The sequence below is a fragment of the Trachymyrmex septentrionalis genome, unplaced genomic scaffold (assembly GCF_001594115.1).
Source record: "Trachymyrmex septentrionalis isolate Tsep2-gDNA-1 unplaced genomic scaffold, Tsep1.0 scaffold19, whole genome shotgun sequence".
In the NCBI taxonomy this organism is placed as follows: Eukaryota; Metazoa; Arthropoda; class Insecta; order Hymenoptera; family Formicidae; genus Trachymyrmex; species Trachymyrmex septentrionalis.
Window position 1 is genome coordinate 5,808,645 of NW_017305071.1, and position 19,794 is coordinate 5,828,438.

General features: G+C 33.1%; 1 protein-coding gene across 1 annotated transcript; it reads left to right on the forward strand.

Moving 5' to 3' along the window:
- The first annotated feature begins 3,788 nt into the window (after positions 1-3,788).
- On the forward strand, positions 3,789-10,000 carry LOC108746808. Its single transcript, XM_018483782.1, has 2 exons — positions 3,789-3,834; positions 8,474-10,000. Exon 2 carries the CDS (start codon positions 8,480-8,482, stop codon positions 9,998-10,000), a length of 1,521 nt encoding a protein of 506 aa, XP_018339284.1. The 5' UTR covers positions 3,789-3,834; positions 8,474-8,479.
- Positions 10,001-19,794: the final 9,794 nt, after the last annotated feature.

A 19,794-nucleotide genomic window follows, 5' to 3' on the forward strand; every position in this document is an offset into this window, starting at 1 on the left:
AAGTTAAAATTTTAAATTTTCAAAGTTATAAATTTTTTGATTATTAATTACTATTTTGTATTTAGCTTCTAGATCTAAAATTTATTAACCACGAGATTTCAAATTCACATGATGCAATTGTAAATCACAGATAATTTTATATTTAGAAGATTGTATACAATATAAGTTTATTATCATTCAACTATATAAAATCAAGTGCTTTTGTCATCTTGGTGGCAAAATATTGAACATAAGACTATTTGTGAACAACGTATTAGCTAAAAAGAATCATTAATGGATTCAATATTTCTAGAAATCCTAAAAATTATTTACTTATTAATTAGTTTCCAGTGAAGATTACTTTTTATTCAATAAATATTATAACATCAATGATAATACCGGATATAAATAATCCTTAAATATTGGCAAAGATGTTTGTTAAGAAAACAAAGAAACTTGTATCTTCCTTTCTTAGCGTTCGCACATACGTGTAGATTAAAAATATAGATTGCCAATTTAATTATTTATGAAACAACATATCTTCCCCAATAAACAATATGATGTCAATGGCGAACTAATAATTGAATTACGATACGAATTTAAACTTTAATCATTATCAAAATGGTAAGTCCATTTCTCTGCTGTTATCTGCTCCGTTCTGAGTCACTTTCATTTTAAGATTTTTAATCAATCATACTACACACGATTTACATAATTGTTATCTATTTTAAGAAGGAAACGTAGCATAGAGAAAGCGAGAAGAAAGGAGGCTCTGTTTGGCGGCTGTTACACAAATTCTATGTTATTACAATTCTGTATTACTTTTAAATGTATAAATCTGTAAATCTATATACAAGTAATTTTTAATCATTAAAATAATTATTTTAATGAAACAATTTAAGTACCCATAAAATAATAAATTTATAAATTTACAAATATATATTTAGAAGTCTATATACAATATCTACGAATTTTTAGCGTTTCATTATAAATTATTTTTTATTTCAAATCATTTTTTATTTTATTTAACATTTACGTAATTCTTGATTTAAAGAAACACATGAGTACGAATCAAAACAGTCAAATATATCGAATATATATGAATGTGGAATAAATTATGATCTCTTTTTCCCAGGAGAGTGTAACATATTTTATTTTTAATTAATTTATTATTTTTTATGTATTGCTATTGTAATTTGCCATTGGCAGCTCCCGTAATTCATGCATATCAAAGATGTAATATCCTGGGTATCATTTTTTAAATACAGCCTGCACAATTCGTAAATGCAACGCAATCGTCGAAAAAATAAAGATATCATCGACAGCCGGAAAAAATCGGTCGAGCTTTTACGAGGCCTGATGCGCTTCTCTTCCTGCGTTTTTTTCTTTTGTAAAACAAAATATTTATTACACGATTAGATGGTAGCGACGAGAGTTATTTGTTTATAGCCCCATATATAAACAATGTTTTATGGATCATTAATGTCTAAATAAAATATATTACGTCTTTTAAACCGTCTTCAAATCTTTTCCTTCTTCCACTGCTTTTACATATCAACATAATACAACAAATTTGCTCCTTTATTCCGTAATCTTTACTTATTAATGTTTACTTTTTAATTTAGCATTTTAGTAATGCGATATTTCAATACTTAAGATATTAATTAAGATATTAATTAAAGAAACGTGTAATAAGTAGAAATGTTTATTTAGCTTACAATAAGTAATTAGCAAATAGTCTGCAATTAGAACTAGTTTTTAACGACTTGCCAAAGGCAAAGGAATCCAGTAGTTCTTGACACGTTCACTCTTCTTCGAGCATGTTCATCCCTTCAAGCGCCTAATTACTGTAAAGCATCGCAGCATCACGAGGTATTACAGCTCTTTCCGCAGTTATTCAACTGTACTAAGAGGCTCGTTAGAAAGATTTCCTGCCCTGCTGACCTCTTGACATTATGTATAAAAGAAATTTGCCATGTACCTTCAGTTGATCATTGAACTCAAATTCTGTGTTACAATTTATCTAACTTAACAATTTCATCGATCGAACAATACTAATTTTTTAAATAAATATAGGTAAAAATAAGAAAAAGAATTTATTTCGCAAAATAATTCACAGAAGGTATTTTACGAGGCTCATGTTTTACATCTATTTCCCTCCTTGTGAAGTATTTTAATAAACGTTTTTACATCCATTGACCTGACGGAATTATCCTTTATATGCGTGTATCTAGACGATAATGGAGGAGTCACAAAACATTCAACAATCTTCCTAGTTGATATCGGATGTTGTGTACGTCGGTTGTGAAATCGCGTAAACCATTAAGAGGGGAAAAACATCGAGAGATGGAGAGGTGCTTAATGTCTCGCAAGAAAACGTAACCAAAAACCAACGGCCGATTTACTTTTGTCCCTCTTTGGAAACATGATTCGTCCGTATTGCAGCGTTTGTAACTTATATTATTAAGACTGAGACTGAGTTACGAAAACAGGTAAGCTATTCCATCCCTTTTTAGAAAGCATGTCTTACTCACATTGCACACAACACGAAGGAAAATTTGTAATAAGTGAAACTTTGGGAATTGCAATGCTTGGAGTTTTAACTTGTCCGTCACCTCTTGATCTAATTATATTCTCCTGCTAAGTATTCCTCTCACTCTAAAGAGTTTAGAGTTTTGAACTCTCAGACAAAATTCTAAGAAGCTTTGGAATCGCGAAATTTCTTGAAATTTTAATTAGTACATACTCTTTCTTGATTACGTTCAGCTGATACTTTGCCGACTTGCTTTTTATCGACTCCTTTCTCCTTTTCTGCTCTGCTCTCCGCTAGATGACAACACTTTGTGAAGAAATGTGTATAAAGGAACACAATAAGGAAGCAATAATAATCCAAATAATATAAAAATCATATGCATTATAATCGTAATTTTATATATATTTATTTATATAAAAAAGAAAAATATTACTATCTTACAATCTTCTAAATTTGTTCTTTATCTAAAGAATCTTTCCTCTTTTCTCTGCTTTACTGCTCGCTAGATGACAGCACTTCGTAGAAAAATGCAATAAAAGTACATAACAATAAAGAGTCTATTATAGAATATTATAAGATGTAATAAAAAAATTTTCTACCTTTATAAAACTTTATATTCGTAGTTTTATACGATTATTCTATATCCAGAAATACTCTTTTATACAGTCTATAAAATTTAAATTCAATAAAAATTTACTTTACTGCGATAAAAGTTTTATGCACATATTAAAATGATTTTCACTAAGTTACAAATTAAAATTTTACTAAAATTAATCAGAGGACGAATAAATAAAAATAAATAAAAAGAATTTCGCTACTTATTTAATATTAAAATTTTAATTTGTAAAAATAATTTTATATTTAACCACTAATGAAGTTAATTTTATACAAGTATATTTTAATTATAAAAAATGCCTTCGAATCGACAAAATTTGCAATGTTTGCCAGCTCAATTTACCATCATCCGTATATCTACGTACATACATATCTGCATGTCTATAACCTTCGGCGATAAATTCAGAATTCAGGTATTTTGGCAATAACGTTCCGCGTTCTATTTCATTTTCGGTTATTGCACTGCTCCGGTAGCCGGCGTGACTGTTTATCATTCGGTGCAAGCCTTACGGTTAAAAACGACGAGCAATTGTGAACGGTAGTTGACTCCGTGGGTAGAGGGGTGGGCATGTTTCATCTGCGACAAACTGAACGGTATGCAGATATGGAGCTCGGGTAAACCAACCGCTTGTGGACTACTGCGCGGTAGTAATCACAGTCACTCCGAACAGTCAACGACATCCGCGAGACCCGCAGGTGTATAACAGGTACATCATTTATCAAAATTTACACTAACATTTCTCTCGGTCTTTAGCATAGATGTGATTTCGATTTTATGTATTCTCCCTTCGCGCTCTCTAAATACGGTCAAACGCAGTGTTCGTACTTCACGTTTAATTTGTTGGCGTATAATTGTTACCTTTTTCCTTAAATTTAAAGAACTGCACGGTGATCTCTGTGTGACTTACCAATTTACACATTCTATTCTCGGAGAAACGCTCCTCTCAAGTAACCTCCTAAAATAAAAAGACTTTATTACACGGTAGATTTTAAAAATTGCACACTGTACGAAGCACGAAGCGTTAATTGCAGTGACTTATAAATTTTTCAAATGCTATTATAGCAACGTGTTTGAACGATACAACTTTAATGTAATAAATTTTTACGAACATAATGAATTCCAAATTATTCTTCAGTAGCTTATTGAACAAAGGTACGTAAGCCAATTAAAATTATTTGTATGAAAATTGAATGAATTAAAATTCGACAAAATATTTAATTACATTGTAATGTAGAGAAAATAATTACCGTGCTATTATATATTGATCAAATAATTATAAAGAATAAAATCTGCACTTAATATAAAGATTTTGAATTATAGCATGAATTATATCAAATCTTGTTTATTTTTTATATAAGAGATGCAGTTTTAATTCACATGTCGCTTATAATTACTGTACGAATTGCAATTAATTTATCTTAATTTAATACTTAAATCTCCTTTTTTCACGCTAATATGAATTAAATAATTAATAGTGAAATCGTATAAAAATATGATTGTTTTTGAAGAAACATTATTGCTATCTATAAACTTAGACCCAACAATTTTTAGACCGACGCATTTTTTTTCAAATATTTTTGCAATTTATATTTAAGAAATTAAAATTAAATATTTCATTTGATATTAAAGTACTAACCCAATTTTATTAGCATTGTAATAAGCATTTTTTTAAATCATCGACTTAACAAATGTCTAGAATAAATTTAAATTTAAACCGCAGTTCACAAATATTTTTATCTAAATATATAACTTTTATCGTATTAATATCGTATTTATATGTAATTAATATATTTTTATATCATATATTTTCTTTATATATTTGCATGGACTTCACGCCATTTTTTTAAATGATACTCGATTTAAAAAAATATAATAAATTGAAATATATATTAACTTTTGAAATCAAAATATATATGTGCGCCCACACACACATACACACGTCAGCATGTATGGTTTACTAAAATGGAGCAACAAAGTTATCAAATGTATTAATTTATTTTGATTTCTCCATCTATCCTTTCTTGAATAGCAGACGACCCGTTAAAGTGATTTTCCCGCTATGCACTTCCAATTTCTACCGCGATAAACAACAACGACCAGTTTCGTCGCGATTCGATGTCCTATCACGTCGCGTGACTAATTAAAAGAAGATTCCTAATTGCGAGACGGTTTCGTCGGCATCTAACTGTAAACCGCGGGTATAACTGTGCGACACGACGCTGTGCGGCGATAACGGCGTAAGATCGTTCTGCGTTGAAGATTTGTTCCGCTATATCGCTGAAGATATACCGACCTCCTGCTCGAGTCAACGGTCGTCTGTTACCGATGTTCGCAACGTAACGAGCGTGCCTATAACTGTGGAGGAATGACTCGACATGTAACCGGAAACTGTCAACGTTCGTCAGTAAAAGCTAGCCCCGTGAAAGAGTATCATACGTTTCTGAGTTCATAAAAACACGTTATTTTTTTTTTTTTACAATTTCGAATCCTTTGCAGAAATGTTTCTGAGATTATTCGCACGGATCAAGTCTAAACTGTTCATCGCATAAATACGAAGATTATTTAAAAAAGAAAACAAAAAATTTCTTTTCAAAAAATAAGAAAAAATTGTAAAGTAGAACATAGTAAAAGTAAAATATTAAAGGGATTAATATCTGGAACGCCACGTGTACAATTTGTTTTGTTACCATAATTTCCAACGCAATAGCGTGAAGCATTGAACTTTCGTCGACGGAAATCTGACGCGTATTTGAGCTATGGTAAACGTGCTCAGGCGAACAATCGGCCGGGCGGATCTACGCGAATCGGCCGGAACTCGACATAATGCTGCGGAAACGGCCTGGGAAATTATATTTGTCATGGAGAATCGGCCGTGTCTATATTGGAGGACGATTTGATGCGATCTTTGACCACACTGCGACCGGACGGGACGGTCATTGAATGTGTATCGTTGGCCTTTTTTCCCATTAAATCCAAAGCATTTTGATGGAAAGTTGCTAGTGACATTCACGGTAAACGCGAGCAATCAGACCGATACGCAAATGTGAGCTCCATTTGTAGAAAAGGAACGCATAAAAGTCCAATCTAATCGCACTAAATCGGTTGAGCTCCTTCCAATTCTTTTTACACTATATTAATTTATTATTTTTATTACCAATTTCTTTAATATTTTTAGCCACGGCACTTTAATATTTCAGATAAATTAATTTACACGATTTCATTTACACATTCACAGTACGGTAATAAATAAAATATGTTCAGATTAAAAATATCTATGAGAAAAATCAGAGTTTAGAAAACCTCGCAATAAGATTCATTATCTTAGAGTATCAATAATGAATGGACGATATCCATTTAAATAAAAATTATAATAAAATTTTCATTCTTCTGGAATATATTAATATTGCAACGAAAATTACAATGTTTTTATTTAAAAATACTGCTTTACACATATACATATTTTATAAAAAAAGATTATTATAATTATAATATTTTAACATGCAATTTAATACAATCGAAAAATTTACATCAACGCGAAAATAAAATCTTATGTTTTAAATATTCTGGTTTTATACAAATTTGTACATTTTATTAATGTAACATAATTAATGAAAATACACATAGGTGTATGAAAGAGTACGAAAGAGACATTATTTGAAAGAGCCATTTCGTATTTCAACTAATTAAACATTTTGAAAAATTTAAAAATATTTTCATTTGATAACAGTATACTAAAATTATGTATATAAATATTTGAGTCATCGTCAAAACGACGATATACTAAAATTACGTCCATAAGTATTTGACAGTCATCGTCAAAACGATTACGGAAAAAAAACAGCTAAAAACTTCATTGATTCAGCAAATCTACAGTCGTAATATACAGACAGTCAATTTTCTATATTAAAATAGCAAAGTTGACAACTAAATAACATTAGCGATTTGTTAAACCATCAAATCTTTTTAGTTATAGATGTTGAATTCGAGCAGTAAGTAGTTATAGGTTTGCTGTATCATCCAATTAACTTTTTTCCCGTGATGTTGTCGTAATGAAAGATAAAAAATTATCGCTACAAAAAAAAAGTTTCTTGAGTTAATTTCCTTCTTTTTTCATTTATTTGCGATTAGGTTTTAGAAAAAGTATTTTTTAATGAATACTATATATGTACATTAACATAACTAAGAACGTAGTAAAAAAATGTTTTGTTTATTTTGTTTTATCAGATATTCTATGATTAGATTTTTTTACACATAGTGTTATGAAAGAGCCGGTATTGAGAGCTATGAAAAAACTAGTTATACGTTATATTATTGCTTTGCCTTCATACCCAGGGATGTTTTTTTCAGTACAATTGAATTTCTACTTTTTTAGTACAATTCAGAAAATTTTAGTACGTCAGTACTTTTTTGAAATATATCGTACTGATGATTAGTCCATTTTTGTTTGCTCAGTATCAATACATCGATCGTAGCGCGACGTCAATATGTATATGATCCTGTCAGCACACTTTTGTGTAAGATTGTTTTCAGATGTACGCAATCTTCTTCTTCGAGGAGCATATTTATTGTAGGCAAATAGATTTTCAAGTATTTTCGTTTTATAAAACAGCATTCTGGTTCGTAGATTAAGGTGCTAGATTAAATTATACTGAAGCATTACCGACTCAGTTTCCATATGATACTCTTTTCAATTATCTATCATGTTTAATAGATTATTCTGTAAATAATAAAGACTAGTATCAGTGCAAATTGTGCTCTAACTGGGCTCATACTTCATATGACAATAAGAAAAATTTTCATTTCTTTTGCGATAAATGTTTTTAATTAGAAAATATTATATTTTCTATTTTTCACACATTTATTAATTTTCTAAAATAATATTTGTTAAAGGGTGACATTTTGATTTTATTTATATTAAAGCTTATATAATTTAGTACTTGGCTCTTTCATAATGGCTTTTCCAAAACCACGTTGTTTTGAATTTCTTGTTTATGAAAAGTGATGATTAAATCTCTGTTAAGGAAAGCTAAATATTATTTTTCTATTAAATAGATCTTATAGAGATAAATTAGTAAAAAAGCGATTGTATTTTTGTTTAACACCAGATTAAATTTTTTTTTCATATTTTGAAAAAAAAAAAACAGTTCTTTCATAGCTACTCTCCCCTACAACTAATTGGTTTTTAATTTTCGTATAATGATAAATAGTACATTATCATTATTATCAATTCTATTTCAACAAAATGTGTATACTATAAAAAAAGTAATTTTTTATTTTAATTTGCATTTCAATATTTTCGTCATGCATGCATAAAATATATGTATTAAAGATCGTTGAATTTTTAGACTACGATGCCGTATTTGTCGGCAATGTTTCCGTTAATCTTCCTGCTGGCTGGAGTCAACGCGGCTGGCATCGGCGAGGCTTGGCAAATTATGCCATATATGAAATCACTCTACACAGATTATGCGTTTCGACCACGATTGGACTCCTCGGCGTTCGAAGTTCGCACCGTAAGCGGAGTAGGTCGTCTGACTCCACTCGACGAATCGCAAAACCTTCAGAAGCAACCAGAACTTACTACATTGAGTTTCGTGGAACCAAACGCCCTTCCAGAAGGAGCCGAGGAAGCCCTTCATGAAAGTAAGAACCTCGAGCATTTCCGGAAACTCTTGGAAGATTCGCCGTATAACGATAGCGAGGTTGAAGACGATGCCGAAGGCAGTACCGTACCTATTCAAAGGATTCTTCGGAAGACGCTCATGATGAAAATCCTGCATGCAAACAAGGAAGACAATGACGACGATCAAGCTACGAGAGGCATCGTACAACGTATTCGTAGGCAAGCGGAGAACGAGACGAGTATGGAGAAGATCTCAATGAAGAACGTGCGCGAGGCTCGTCTGAACTCCCCCGAAACATGGTCGACCGCGGCACAGCCAATTTCAGTGGAGCTTCGTCAACGTATCCCCTTGGATCAGGTGATCCAGCAGCAACAAGAGGAGGAAGAGGCTGCGGCTTTGTCCAGCATCTACCGTAGACATCAACCACCCAGGGCGGACTTCGTGACGGGCCAGCAACATCGACGCTACCCAGACTATCGCGAATCCAGGGATATGCCGGTCACCAGGAACTATGATGATTACGATCCAATGTCCTGGTATAGGAACGCAATACGCGAGAGGGATTACGAGTATCGCCGTGGATACAGCTACCAATATCCCGATCGTTACAGGATGGAAAGGGATTATTACATGCGGTCACCGAGCGATCAGTATTACGATCGTTACGATCGTTACAGAGATGAAGACCTCGACCTCTATGGCAGAAACCGACCCGCGCCGAAGCCTAGACGGATCATCTACTACGCTACCCTGCCGGAAGTCGTGAGGAAACCGGTAGAGTTGCGGAATTACCCGCGGTACGATGGTGCGGTCAAAACGTCGATCACGCGAGACGGTACCTATAAACGTATACCCGGCAACGTCGATCCCGGCAAGTATCGATACACACAATCGTACAGCAGTTACGATCCCTATACAAAGAGATCGAGTTATTACGATCATTCATATGGATATCCCGAGGATAATTCACGAGTCAGAACGGCCACCAAGGAAGACTTCAGGAACGACAGATTTGAAGGCGCGAACGAGCGGAAAGTGAGCAATCTCATAACGATCAAGGACGACGATTCGGCTAAGTTACCTTGGCCAGTGCAAATCGGCACGGAGGTCAACATCAAAGATGACGAACGGATCCCTGGCCGAAAGATCTTTGGCGAATCTAATATCGGCTATGAGAGATTCCAGAGTGCGCAGCTGCAGAAAGCGCCGGATGCGACGGGATCCAGCGAGCTACAAAGCGATAATTAATTACATTGAGGATTATGTCCGTTTACATTTTTAACGGATTTAATTTTCTAGATTTATTTTTTGGGGAATTACATCGTTGTAATGTCATCAAACCATATTTTTAAAAACGTAATGTTGAAACATTAAATATTTAATTAAACAATGTTGAATACGTGTAAAAATATATACATAATTTAACTATATTAAAATATACGATTTGGAAATATCAAATATGATAATTAAAAAAAAAAAAAAAAAAAAACAATAATTGCAGTTAAAAAATGTAAAAAAGATTTAATTTTGTCGATAAAATTTAATTTTATATCGTTACATTAAGTTTATTAAATATTTAAAATAGCTTTTTATAAAAAGAAGATTGTTTCTTAATAACGCTCGTCGTTGAGAATGCTGCAGTGTTTATTTTTACAAATAGCTATTGAAATTTGATAAATAGATATTGATTATCAAGCGTTTTCGTAGAATGTCCTGAGATAGATTGTCAGAATAAATTATTAAATTTTATACAGACAACACAGCATTATTGAATGTACGAGATAAGAAACTATAAATTGATTGTTAATTGATTATTAATTCCATTATTGTTAATTTCATTATCAAATAAAGTATTTAAAATCACACAATCAATTAACAATGTCACATTTACATGTATATATACATAAAATTTATTGATTTTGACGTTACGTTTAAGTACTTACAATTGTTAAACTCTAATTATTAAAAAATATTTAAAATTATTTTAAATAAAAAATTTAAATATGTTTTAATAATTAGATATTTAAATACCTAATTATTAAAACATATTTAAATTCTTTATTTAAACAATTACTTATAAAGCACAATGCAAAGGGAAGTAATGGTTGAAATTGAATGCATTGGATATATAATGGACTTATTAGTTGGACATTTTTAATATACATTTAGATATATATATTTCGATCTATATCATTTATATATAAGCTGACATATTACTTGTATAAAACATTTGAATGGCGTAAAAAGATCAAAATTTTATAATATAAATCTCGAGAAAACAAATAGTCAAATATAAAATAAACATTTTCGAGAAGTTAATATCTTTTACTGTGTCTCTTTTACATCTAACCCGATTTAACAAAGTTAAATAAGTTCCATATTATAAGTTTAATATCAATTTTATAATTATTGTATATCTGCGATAAACAAATTAAAAGATTATTTACATGTATAAGAAATTAAGAAACATTTATTTTATATTGGAATAAAGTTTCAAGATATTCAGAGTTCCTACTGAATCTTAACTACTTTATTTAATTTTAAATTTATTACCAAATTCTGTTTTGGATTTCTTTATCCCATCCAATTCCTTAAACTGAAAAATAACTCGTAAAAAAAGGAGAAATGATATCTGTTTACTGTCATATATATAAATATTTTTTTATTTAAATTCAGTGTGCTATAAAAACTATTTGTTTAGACAAGAATATTGTCTCTTGTATTTTTAAACATAATTCTTACAATTTTTATAAGCACAATAAAACCAATAAAGTTTATTACAAAGACATTCATTATTCTTTAGACAGTAATTTTCAACATTCGAAAAGTAGCTATATTTTTTTAATTTCAAAACAAATACATGCAAAAATGTTTAATTTTTTAATTTATATATTAAAAATACCTATCCTTTTTTAAATTTATATTTAATAACGTTTTAAAAGAGATCAAATCGATTTCGGACATTTTATTAGTTACCTATGATCGGTCATATAATTTCCGTTATATTCATGAGTTTACCTACTGAACATAAATGCTTATCCACAGCAGCATGTATATTTAACAACATTTAGTAAGTAAACTTGATATCAAGTATGTTACCATGAGAGTGAAATACTCACAACACAGTCTGTATGCTATCGCCATCTGATGTAAGATAGTAATAAACATGTATATCGTATAGATAAAGATGAGAGATTGCATTTAAATATCTGAATGTTTTGCGCTGAAAATTTTAATTAAAAAGAAAAAGTGTAAAATTAGATTGCATGTTTTAGACTAGATCTTTTTAATGCTTTGTGTGTATATGTAAGGTATAATCATAAAGAACTTCATGACAATTTATTTATTTATAACAAATTGTTAATTATTCATATTAAGCATCGAAAATCATTATTTAAATATAATTTTAAACTGGATTAATATTTTCAGAAGAAATATTTCCTTCTTAGCGTTATTAACTTTTGCGATATTAAAAACGATCACAAAAGAAAGAAAAAACTCAAGTACAGTCTAATAGTTCTCTGAAAACCGGACATCATTTTAAAGCCATCGAGATTACTTCGCCGTCACATTGTTGAAGAAAGTCAGAGATCGTCGCGTCGGCCTTCTGATCGGCGGTATTATCGGACATTATCGGGCCATATGGAATTTGGGCTTGGAAACAGTCCCGTGCAGGAAATTGCTAACGACCTAAACGTTGGGGCGGTGCACTGGGACCGTAAGTCCCATGGCCCCAGTTATGATGGATGGACCTTGGCCTACTCTATAATTTGAAGGCGTTTTATGTGTGGCCCTAACACGTACTCCCTCAATGACCCTCCATATGTCCCAATTGTCGTCCGGCGTAACCACGGGTCCGTAAATGGACATGACGGGCTTTTATCGCGGTTCCGAAACTAGCGAGTTATTAGCGAAAAATAAGCTTTAATAGTATTAAATTATTATGCCCATGATTGTGATTCGCGATAACTCATTCATTATTATTTGCAGCGACGTGAATTGCATTTCGAAGAATAAAAGAGCGAATTGTGATTTCTTTCTTTAACAGCGAGTACGGTGCCACATCCTTAATTCCATTATAATACTAATAAACTGTCTTGTTTTGAAATTTCTCGTGAAATCTAAAAAAAAAGATACCTTTTGTTTATTTTCCCGTTATAATCTCGCTAATCTCAAATTCACGAACGAAAATTCGGGATAATTGTTACATGTTCGTACTTGCGTGAATAAATTACGCGATGCAAAACCACGGGGGAGGGAAGGGAGAGAGGGAGGGTGGGGGAGGGGGGAGAAAACAAAAACTTATAATTCCGCAATTCGCGCCGCGAATTACATAATTATTTAATAAATTGTTTTACATCTGCTCGCCAGCGTGCTAATTAGTGCCGGCCGCTATTATGCAAATCTTATACGTGGCGTATAGGCATGGTTAAATGAATACCCAATTAAATTGCAAAGTGAGCGTTCCCAATTTTCCCTATATTTTGCCCTTTGGTACACTAATTAATTTCCACGGTCGAGCTCACTTTATTTACGCGCGACAAACCTCAAAATTGTGGCCGACCGTTCGGTATATTTACGCGAGCGGCCGCACGCGCGCGCAAAAATACTCTCCGCGCAAGTTACAGCACGCGTCAACTATATAATGTACATTTCTCGAGCTGATTTCCGAGTAATGAGCAACAAAATTAATTGCAAAGGAAAAGACGCGAAAGTTTATCTTTTAATAGAATAAAAATCAGTCGCTAAGATCAATGAAAAATATAAGTTAAGTGTGTCTTTTTACGTCAGTAGTCGTAATTATTTTCATCCTTTTCTTTTATTTATATCTCAAGAAATAGTTTAGATATCTTTTCAAGCGGTGCAATGCAATAAAATTTTCTAAAAAATAAACGAATTTTTTTAAGTTTTTTTAATTGAAAGATTTGATCTTCGAAGATTTCGTGCTGGAATAATTACGCACGCATGCTAGTTATCTGATACTAAGCAATCTCTTCCATTTTATTACCATTTTATTACCATCTTTTACACGGTAAGGTCAGGACATGTCTCCGGGCGTGACAAAAATTGCTTGAGTCAAGAAGCGAAACGTGACGAAGCGTTCTATCGTCGGTCAGTCCTGATACGCAAGAATGATCGGGGGTTGTTGGGCCACCCTTCCTCCCGGTAACGTGGAATTATTGTGGATAATATGTGGATAGTTAGTCCGCGATTAGTCTGTCCGGCGGATTGTATCCCTTTTCCCTTTCCATTCCCGCGGGCAGCCTGCCGTGATAAATGACTGAATCCTTTGGAGTTTTTAACCGCGAACCGCTCACACTCAAAGGTTCTTCTCTCCATCTCTCTCTCTCTCTCTCTCTCTCTCTCTCTCTCTCTCTCTCTCTCTCTGCAAACTCTCCCCGTTCACCTTTACACCGAAGGTCTTTGCTACGATTTTGCTGTAAATCATAGTAAACGTTGACTTAAACATTATGAGTAATTAGATATACTTGCCCGCGATAACCTGCACTTCTTGCGTCACCATCTCTGATCTTCACCAATCTAACATTAAGAGATCTCTCTTTGCGGTGAAGAAGAATACAGTTAATCTTTTCGTATATCAGTGTTTTTATCAGTACAAAAATTTAAAATTTTCATAAATTATTTGATGTATTTATTTGTATTATTGAAAATAATAATAATAAGAATTTATATATTTTTTTCATTAACTTTTATTTACTTATTTTATTTTACCTTATTTTCTATTTACTTTTATATATATAAGTTAATATGTAACTGAACCTTTTAGTAAATTTTTCATTAGTCCTTCAATTCTTTTCTCCCTCATCGTTATATGAATAGTATTTAGACTTAATTTTTTAGGGAGAACATACCAATAAACGTCACAATAATGATATTTACGATGACTAGTTATCAAAATTAAAAGGACATTCGCAAGAGCTAAAAAGAAAGCAGAAAAAAAACGACCTTTGTCATTTTCGCTTTTCCTCCCGCCTTATAACATCGCTAATCCATTGGCTACTTACTCCGTAGTGACTTTCGGCGAGGGTGAGACCGATGAGTTTACCACCGCGGGGGTTTCGATGTAGATTGCGACCCACGCCTAATTTTGAGACTCACCGTTGTTTATTGCCGAATCCTTTTAGTCTCGAATAGGGTGTTGGATAGTTTCATGTCTCCCTCCTTACCACAAGAAAAAGGAGCGCCGAAGATGCCGCGTGTTCGACGTTAAAGAGGAAGCTGGGGAAGAAAAATCGGTTAATGTGAACGGTGCAAACCGCAATTTGATTTCAATGCATTTAAAAGCCGTTGTAATCATTTGAAGAGATTAAATAGAATATTTGAGGTCTTCGAAGCTTATATGAGATTTTCAGTATCACTGTTACAATTATCAGAAAAATAAATCCTTTACACATTAAAAAAGTATCCTTTAGATTTTTTTCAACAAATAAATGAAAGCTAAAATATAAACATAATGTGTATAAAAAATAAAGTTTCCTTCACAGTTTACATTATACGTTTAGAAAATTCATGCTGTCCCAGAGATATATGAGTTTAATCATAAATTCTAGTGCGGTATTCTAAGGTTAATGCGACGCGAAATGAAGCTAGCCGCGAGGCATTCGACGAGATCGTTAGGGACACACCCGCGGAAAACACGGATGGGCAACACCGTGTGACTTGGCATTAAAATCGCATTTGCCGCTTTTCCTCCGCTGCATTTATTAAACAGTTAGTTTGACCATAAAGCAAAGACGTTTAATGTTTTAACGTTAATAAATTGTAAGAGTGAGATAACATTCAATTTTCCTGTTCGCAGAAAATGGATCTCAAAGTAAACCCCACTTCAGAAAAGATGACAAATATGCATATGCTGAGAAAAATTTGTGGTTGCAAATAGATGAGCCAGAAGATTTTGATCGTATCAATTAAGATTCTGGTTATCTCAACTAAAATTATACAAGATTTCAACCAGAAAAATTCTGATTTGTTTTTTTTTTAACCATAATTCCAATTAATTCTACCACGGTTTCTTTTTTCAGTGTATTTGTTATCTACTTTCAAAACATTTTTTGGAATTAAATCTCACTCTAAAGAATAAAAAATAAACCACTCTTAAAAAAGATTTTCAATCTTTAAGAGTAAGATTTTAAAATAACTCTTCAGAATCATGCCTGATTTACTTACGTACAGATTAGACACTGTGGAAAAAGAAGAGAATTTGAATTGACAAAATTAAAATTCAAACTTTTCAAATAATTCCTTAATGCTTCATTGTAACTGCATCTCAATAAAATTATTATTTAATTCATTTAATATTATTAATAATAATTTTATTGAGATGCAGTTACAATGAAGCATTAAGGAATTATTTGAAAAGTTTGAATTTTAATTTTGCCAATTCAAATTCTCCCCTTTTTCCAGTGTCTAATCTGTGCGTAAGTAAAGCAAGCTGGCTTTGATTCCAGGCGCAATAACAGTTAAGCGTTTACAAAATCACGCTCGTTATTTGCGGCGTACACATCGCGAGCGGCGACCACCGATCACTGTCCGTTCGTCGTGCGTCCATTCAGAGTCGTCCGGCTGGTCGTCTCGGAGGGAGGAAAACGCCGAGTGCGCATCGGTTCCTTCGTTTCATCGGTCTCTCCAATAAGAGTACACCTATAATTTGTAACGTGGCTCGGGTACCGGCCTAATGGAAAAATGCGTTCCGGCCAATTTTACGCGCAGCCGTCAGGCCAGGCTGTTGGCCGTAGTGCCGGTGCGGAGAAGAGTAGGAGGAAAAGAAGAAGACAGAGTGAAACGAAAGAGGATAGTGAGCATGGGAGAGAGACAGGAAGAAGGAAGAGAGAAAGAGAGACGAGCGGAAGAAGAAGCAAACGACGAAGAGGATCGAGCGAAGGCAGGAAGAAGCCTTTTGCAACTGCGCGAAAGGTGCACACACGCAAGCGATGGTGGTAGGATCGGGGGATAAGGGGTGGATACGGGTGGTGGATTTAAATGCGTTACAAAAGAAGTAAATCTGTAATAGGATTATAATGCCGAACCTCTTTCTCTCCCTCTCTTTATTATCTCTTCTCTCCTGTCCGAACGCGGGCGTGGCGCTTGTTGCGCGCTGGACTTCCTCGTCTCAGGGCATTTACGAGGTGGCCCTTCGAGTGGTTCGATTAAGCGGCTGGGTCGCGTGGAGCTGGCGCGTATTACATCGCCGAAGCGTTCTCGCATATACGTCGCGGCTTTGATGTTAAGGCCCATTTCGATCGGTCAATCTTCGAACTATATTGCGTATAACAGTTACTCTTATACGCCGCCAAATTATAAAATTAAATGAAAATAGATGAAAAGGTAAGTAGGAATGAATTGTTATGAATGTCAGAAGAGTGATTTGACCAACGTTTCGAGAATTATATCTTCCATTTTACAAACGCATCTTTTATATATATATATATATATATATATAGTATATAGAACTATAATATTTTACACCCTGAGGAAAAAGTTGTTCGTTTGACGAAATTAATTTAGTTCGTCTTTATTTCCTTCAATGAAGAATGTATGTACTTAAATATATTTCTGATGGTAAATACACATTCTCCAAACGAAAAAAATAAAAACAATTAAATTAATTTCAATCAAATAAATAATTTTTTCTCAGTGAATTCGCATTTAATTCGGCAAAAAAAACTTTGAATAAAAAAAAATTAGATAGCAATTAGAATCAATTCCGGATTTTTAACAATCTAATTTATATGTTTGAAATACTTTCATGCAATACAAAACGGCCTTACGCGTCCGCAAAGCGCTCAATCATAACGAAGCTGATTAACGTGTGTCGGTTCAGTTTTCCAAAGACAATTATTTAACTTGCCAATATTGAACAGCGTTCAATTAGAGGCGAATCGAAATGAACACCGCGAATGATTTGAGCGCGTGGTGCGTGTGCGCCTGATACTACATCGGTTTTAAATCCCCATATAACACTGCAATCCGTAAATGAAAATCTGTCGGTGGTACCCCGAAATGGTTACGTGATGGGGGTATCGCGTAACATTTGTTCGCCGCAGGGACATGGGTGAAGGCAGGCCGTGATATTTTTTTTCCAAATACTTCGTTTTCAAATAATATAATGTGACTTTTCGTTGACTTTCGTTTCACCTCGATTTGATTTGCCGTTGATTAAAATAACTTCTATAATTGTCATCTCTGTGATTTTCGATTCCGGCTTTTTACATGAATTTCTGGCAGACGGAAAAAAATCTGCAATTGATTACTGAATCTTTTTTTGATAACACTTTTCTACAAGAAAATAGTAATACGGTAGTAATAAAAATCTTATAAATCTTGACATGTACGATCATGCAAATGATATGAAAATTAAGTAAATTTTCTTCCAGCTTTAAAAAGAAATATCCAGTAACAATTTCATCTTAATAATTTTTGTTTAAAGATAACAATAAAAGGAAGACAATTCACTGAGAAAAAAATTTTTGGTATTTGAAACTATATATTATTATAATAATAATTATTAACTACTATAATGTTAGTAATTATAATAATACTATATAAATCAATCTGAAATGACTATAATTATAGCTACTATAAAATTAGTTGAAATTATTATTTATAGTTTGCAATTATTTTTATGATAATAATAACTGTCTGGATGTATAGATAATTTAGTTATCATTCTTCATTTTTTCTGTAAAACCATTGAGAAATTTGACCTTTAAAAAAAAGCTTATATAAAATCTTATTAATCTATCTCCATTTATAAATACTGAAGAAGTATTTATTAGTTTTATTTTTCAAAAAATGCAAAAATTCGTTCTTACTCTTCCGGAATGATACTTTATCAAATTCGATTCTGTTCATCGACGTCGATGTACGAGCTTAACGAACACAAATATCGGCGAGCATAATTCTTGACTGGAGGACTGTCGTGGACGAACGTTTAAATAGCCCCGCGATGGCGCGGTCGTTATTGCTCATGGCCCTTGATTAATAACGACACGATGACTCGTTGGGCGAGAGAGAGAGAGACATCGAGAATAAAGGGCGCAGCGCAGGGAACGGAAAGAAATGGAGAAAGAGAGAATGTATCATAGTCCTGTGTACCATAACCGAGTAACAAGCCAGGCGCTCCCCCCTTCTGGACGTAAAGATGTCTCGGCGGTCGGCTCGGTTATATCTTCATTATAAGCCCGGCAGAGTTACGTACTGCCGTGGCTCGTGGTGTTCAAAATTATGCGCCGCCCGAAGTTATCACTGCCTTCGGGGTAGGCATACGAATAATTGGCTTCCACCCATATAATACACTCCATACATCTCGCCACAGCGCCTTCAACGATGCTCCTCAACGCGTCTCACGGTGCTCTTCTTGCGATTCGAAGGGGAGGTATCGCGTGCATGCTCGTTTCCGATCGAAAATAATAAATAAATAGACAGATGCGTGCTGTGCCAATGAAGGTGAGATAATGCCTGTGCGAGCCGTGTCGCGACTTATCGTACTTTTTGTTTTCAAGACAGCCTGTTTTGATAAATCGTTATCGATAAAATGTAATTAACAGAATATGTTAGATGGAGATACTGCAAGACGAGAACAATATCTTATATCCAAAATGATGAAACGTCCCTTCGATATATTGCGACACGCGATCGGTCTCTCTCCTTCACTGTAAATCCAAGTATGTACCCAAAAAGTGACTTCGGTATATGTGTATAATTAGTTTCCCGTGTACAAATAACATACTATACGGCATACAAATATGGATTTATTACAAATATGCATTTGAAGGCGTGTAGCGTAAGAACAATTTTCAGACACACAACACACAAAATTTATTATTTTATTAATCTCAATATATTTTTTTATTACAACATTACAACATTTAATTGTATTTAAAGATTACAATTAAATTACAATATAATATTTGAAAAAGCATTTGAGATTAATAACAATATAAAGAAATACAGAGTTTTGTGTAAATGTTCGTGGATATAGGTATGGGTCCGGTCCATATATGGGACCTTTACCTTAGCGT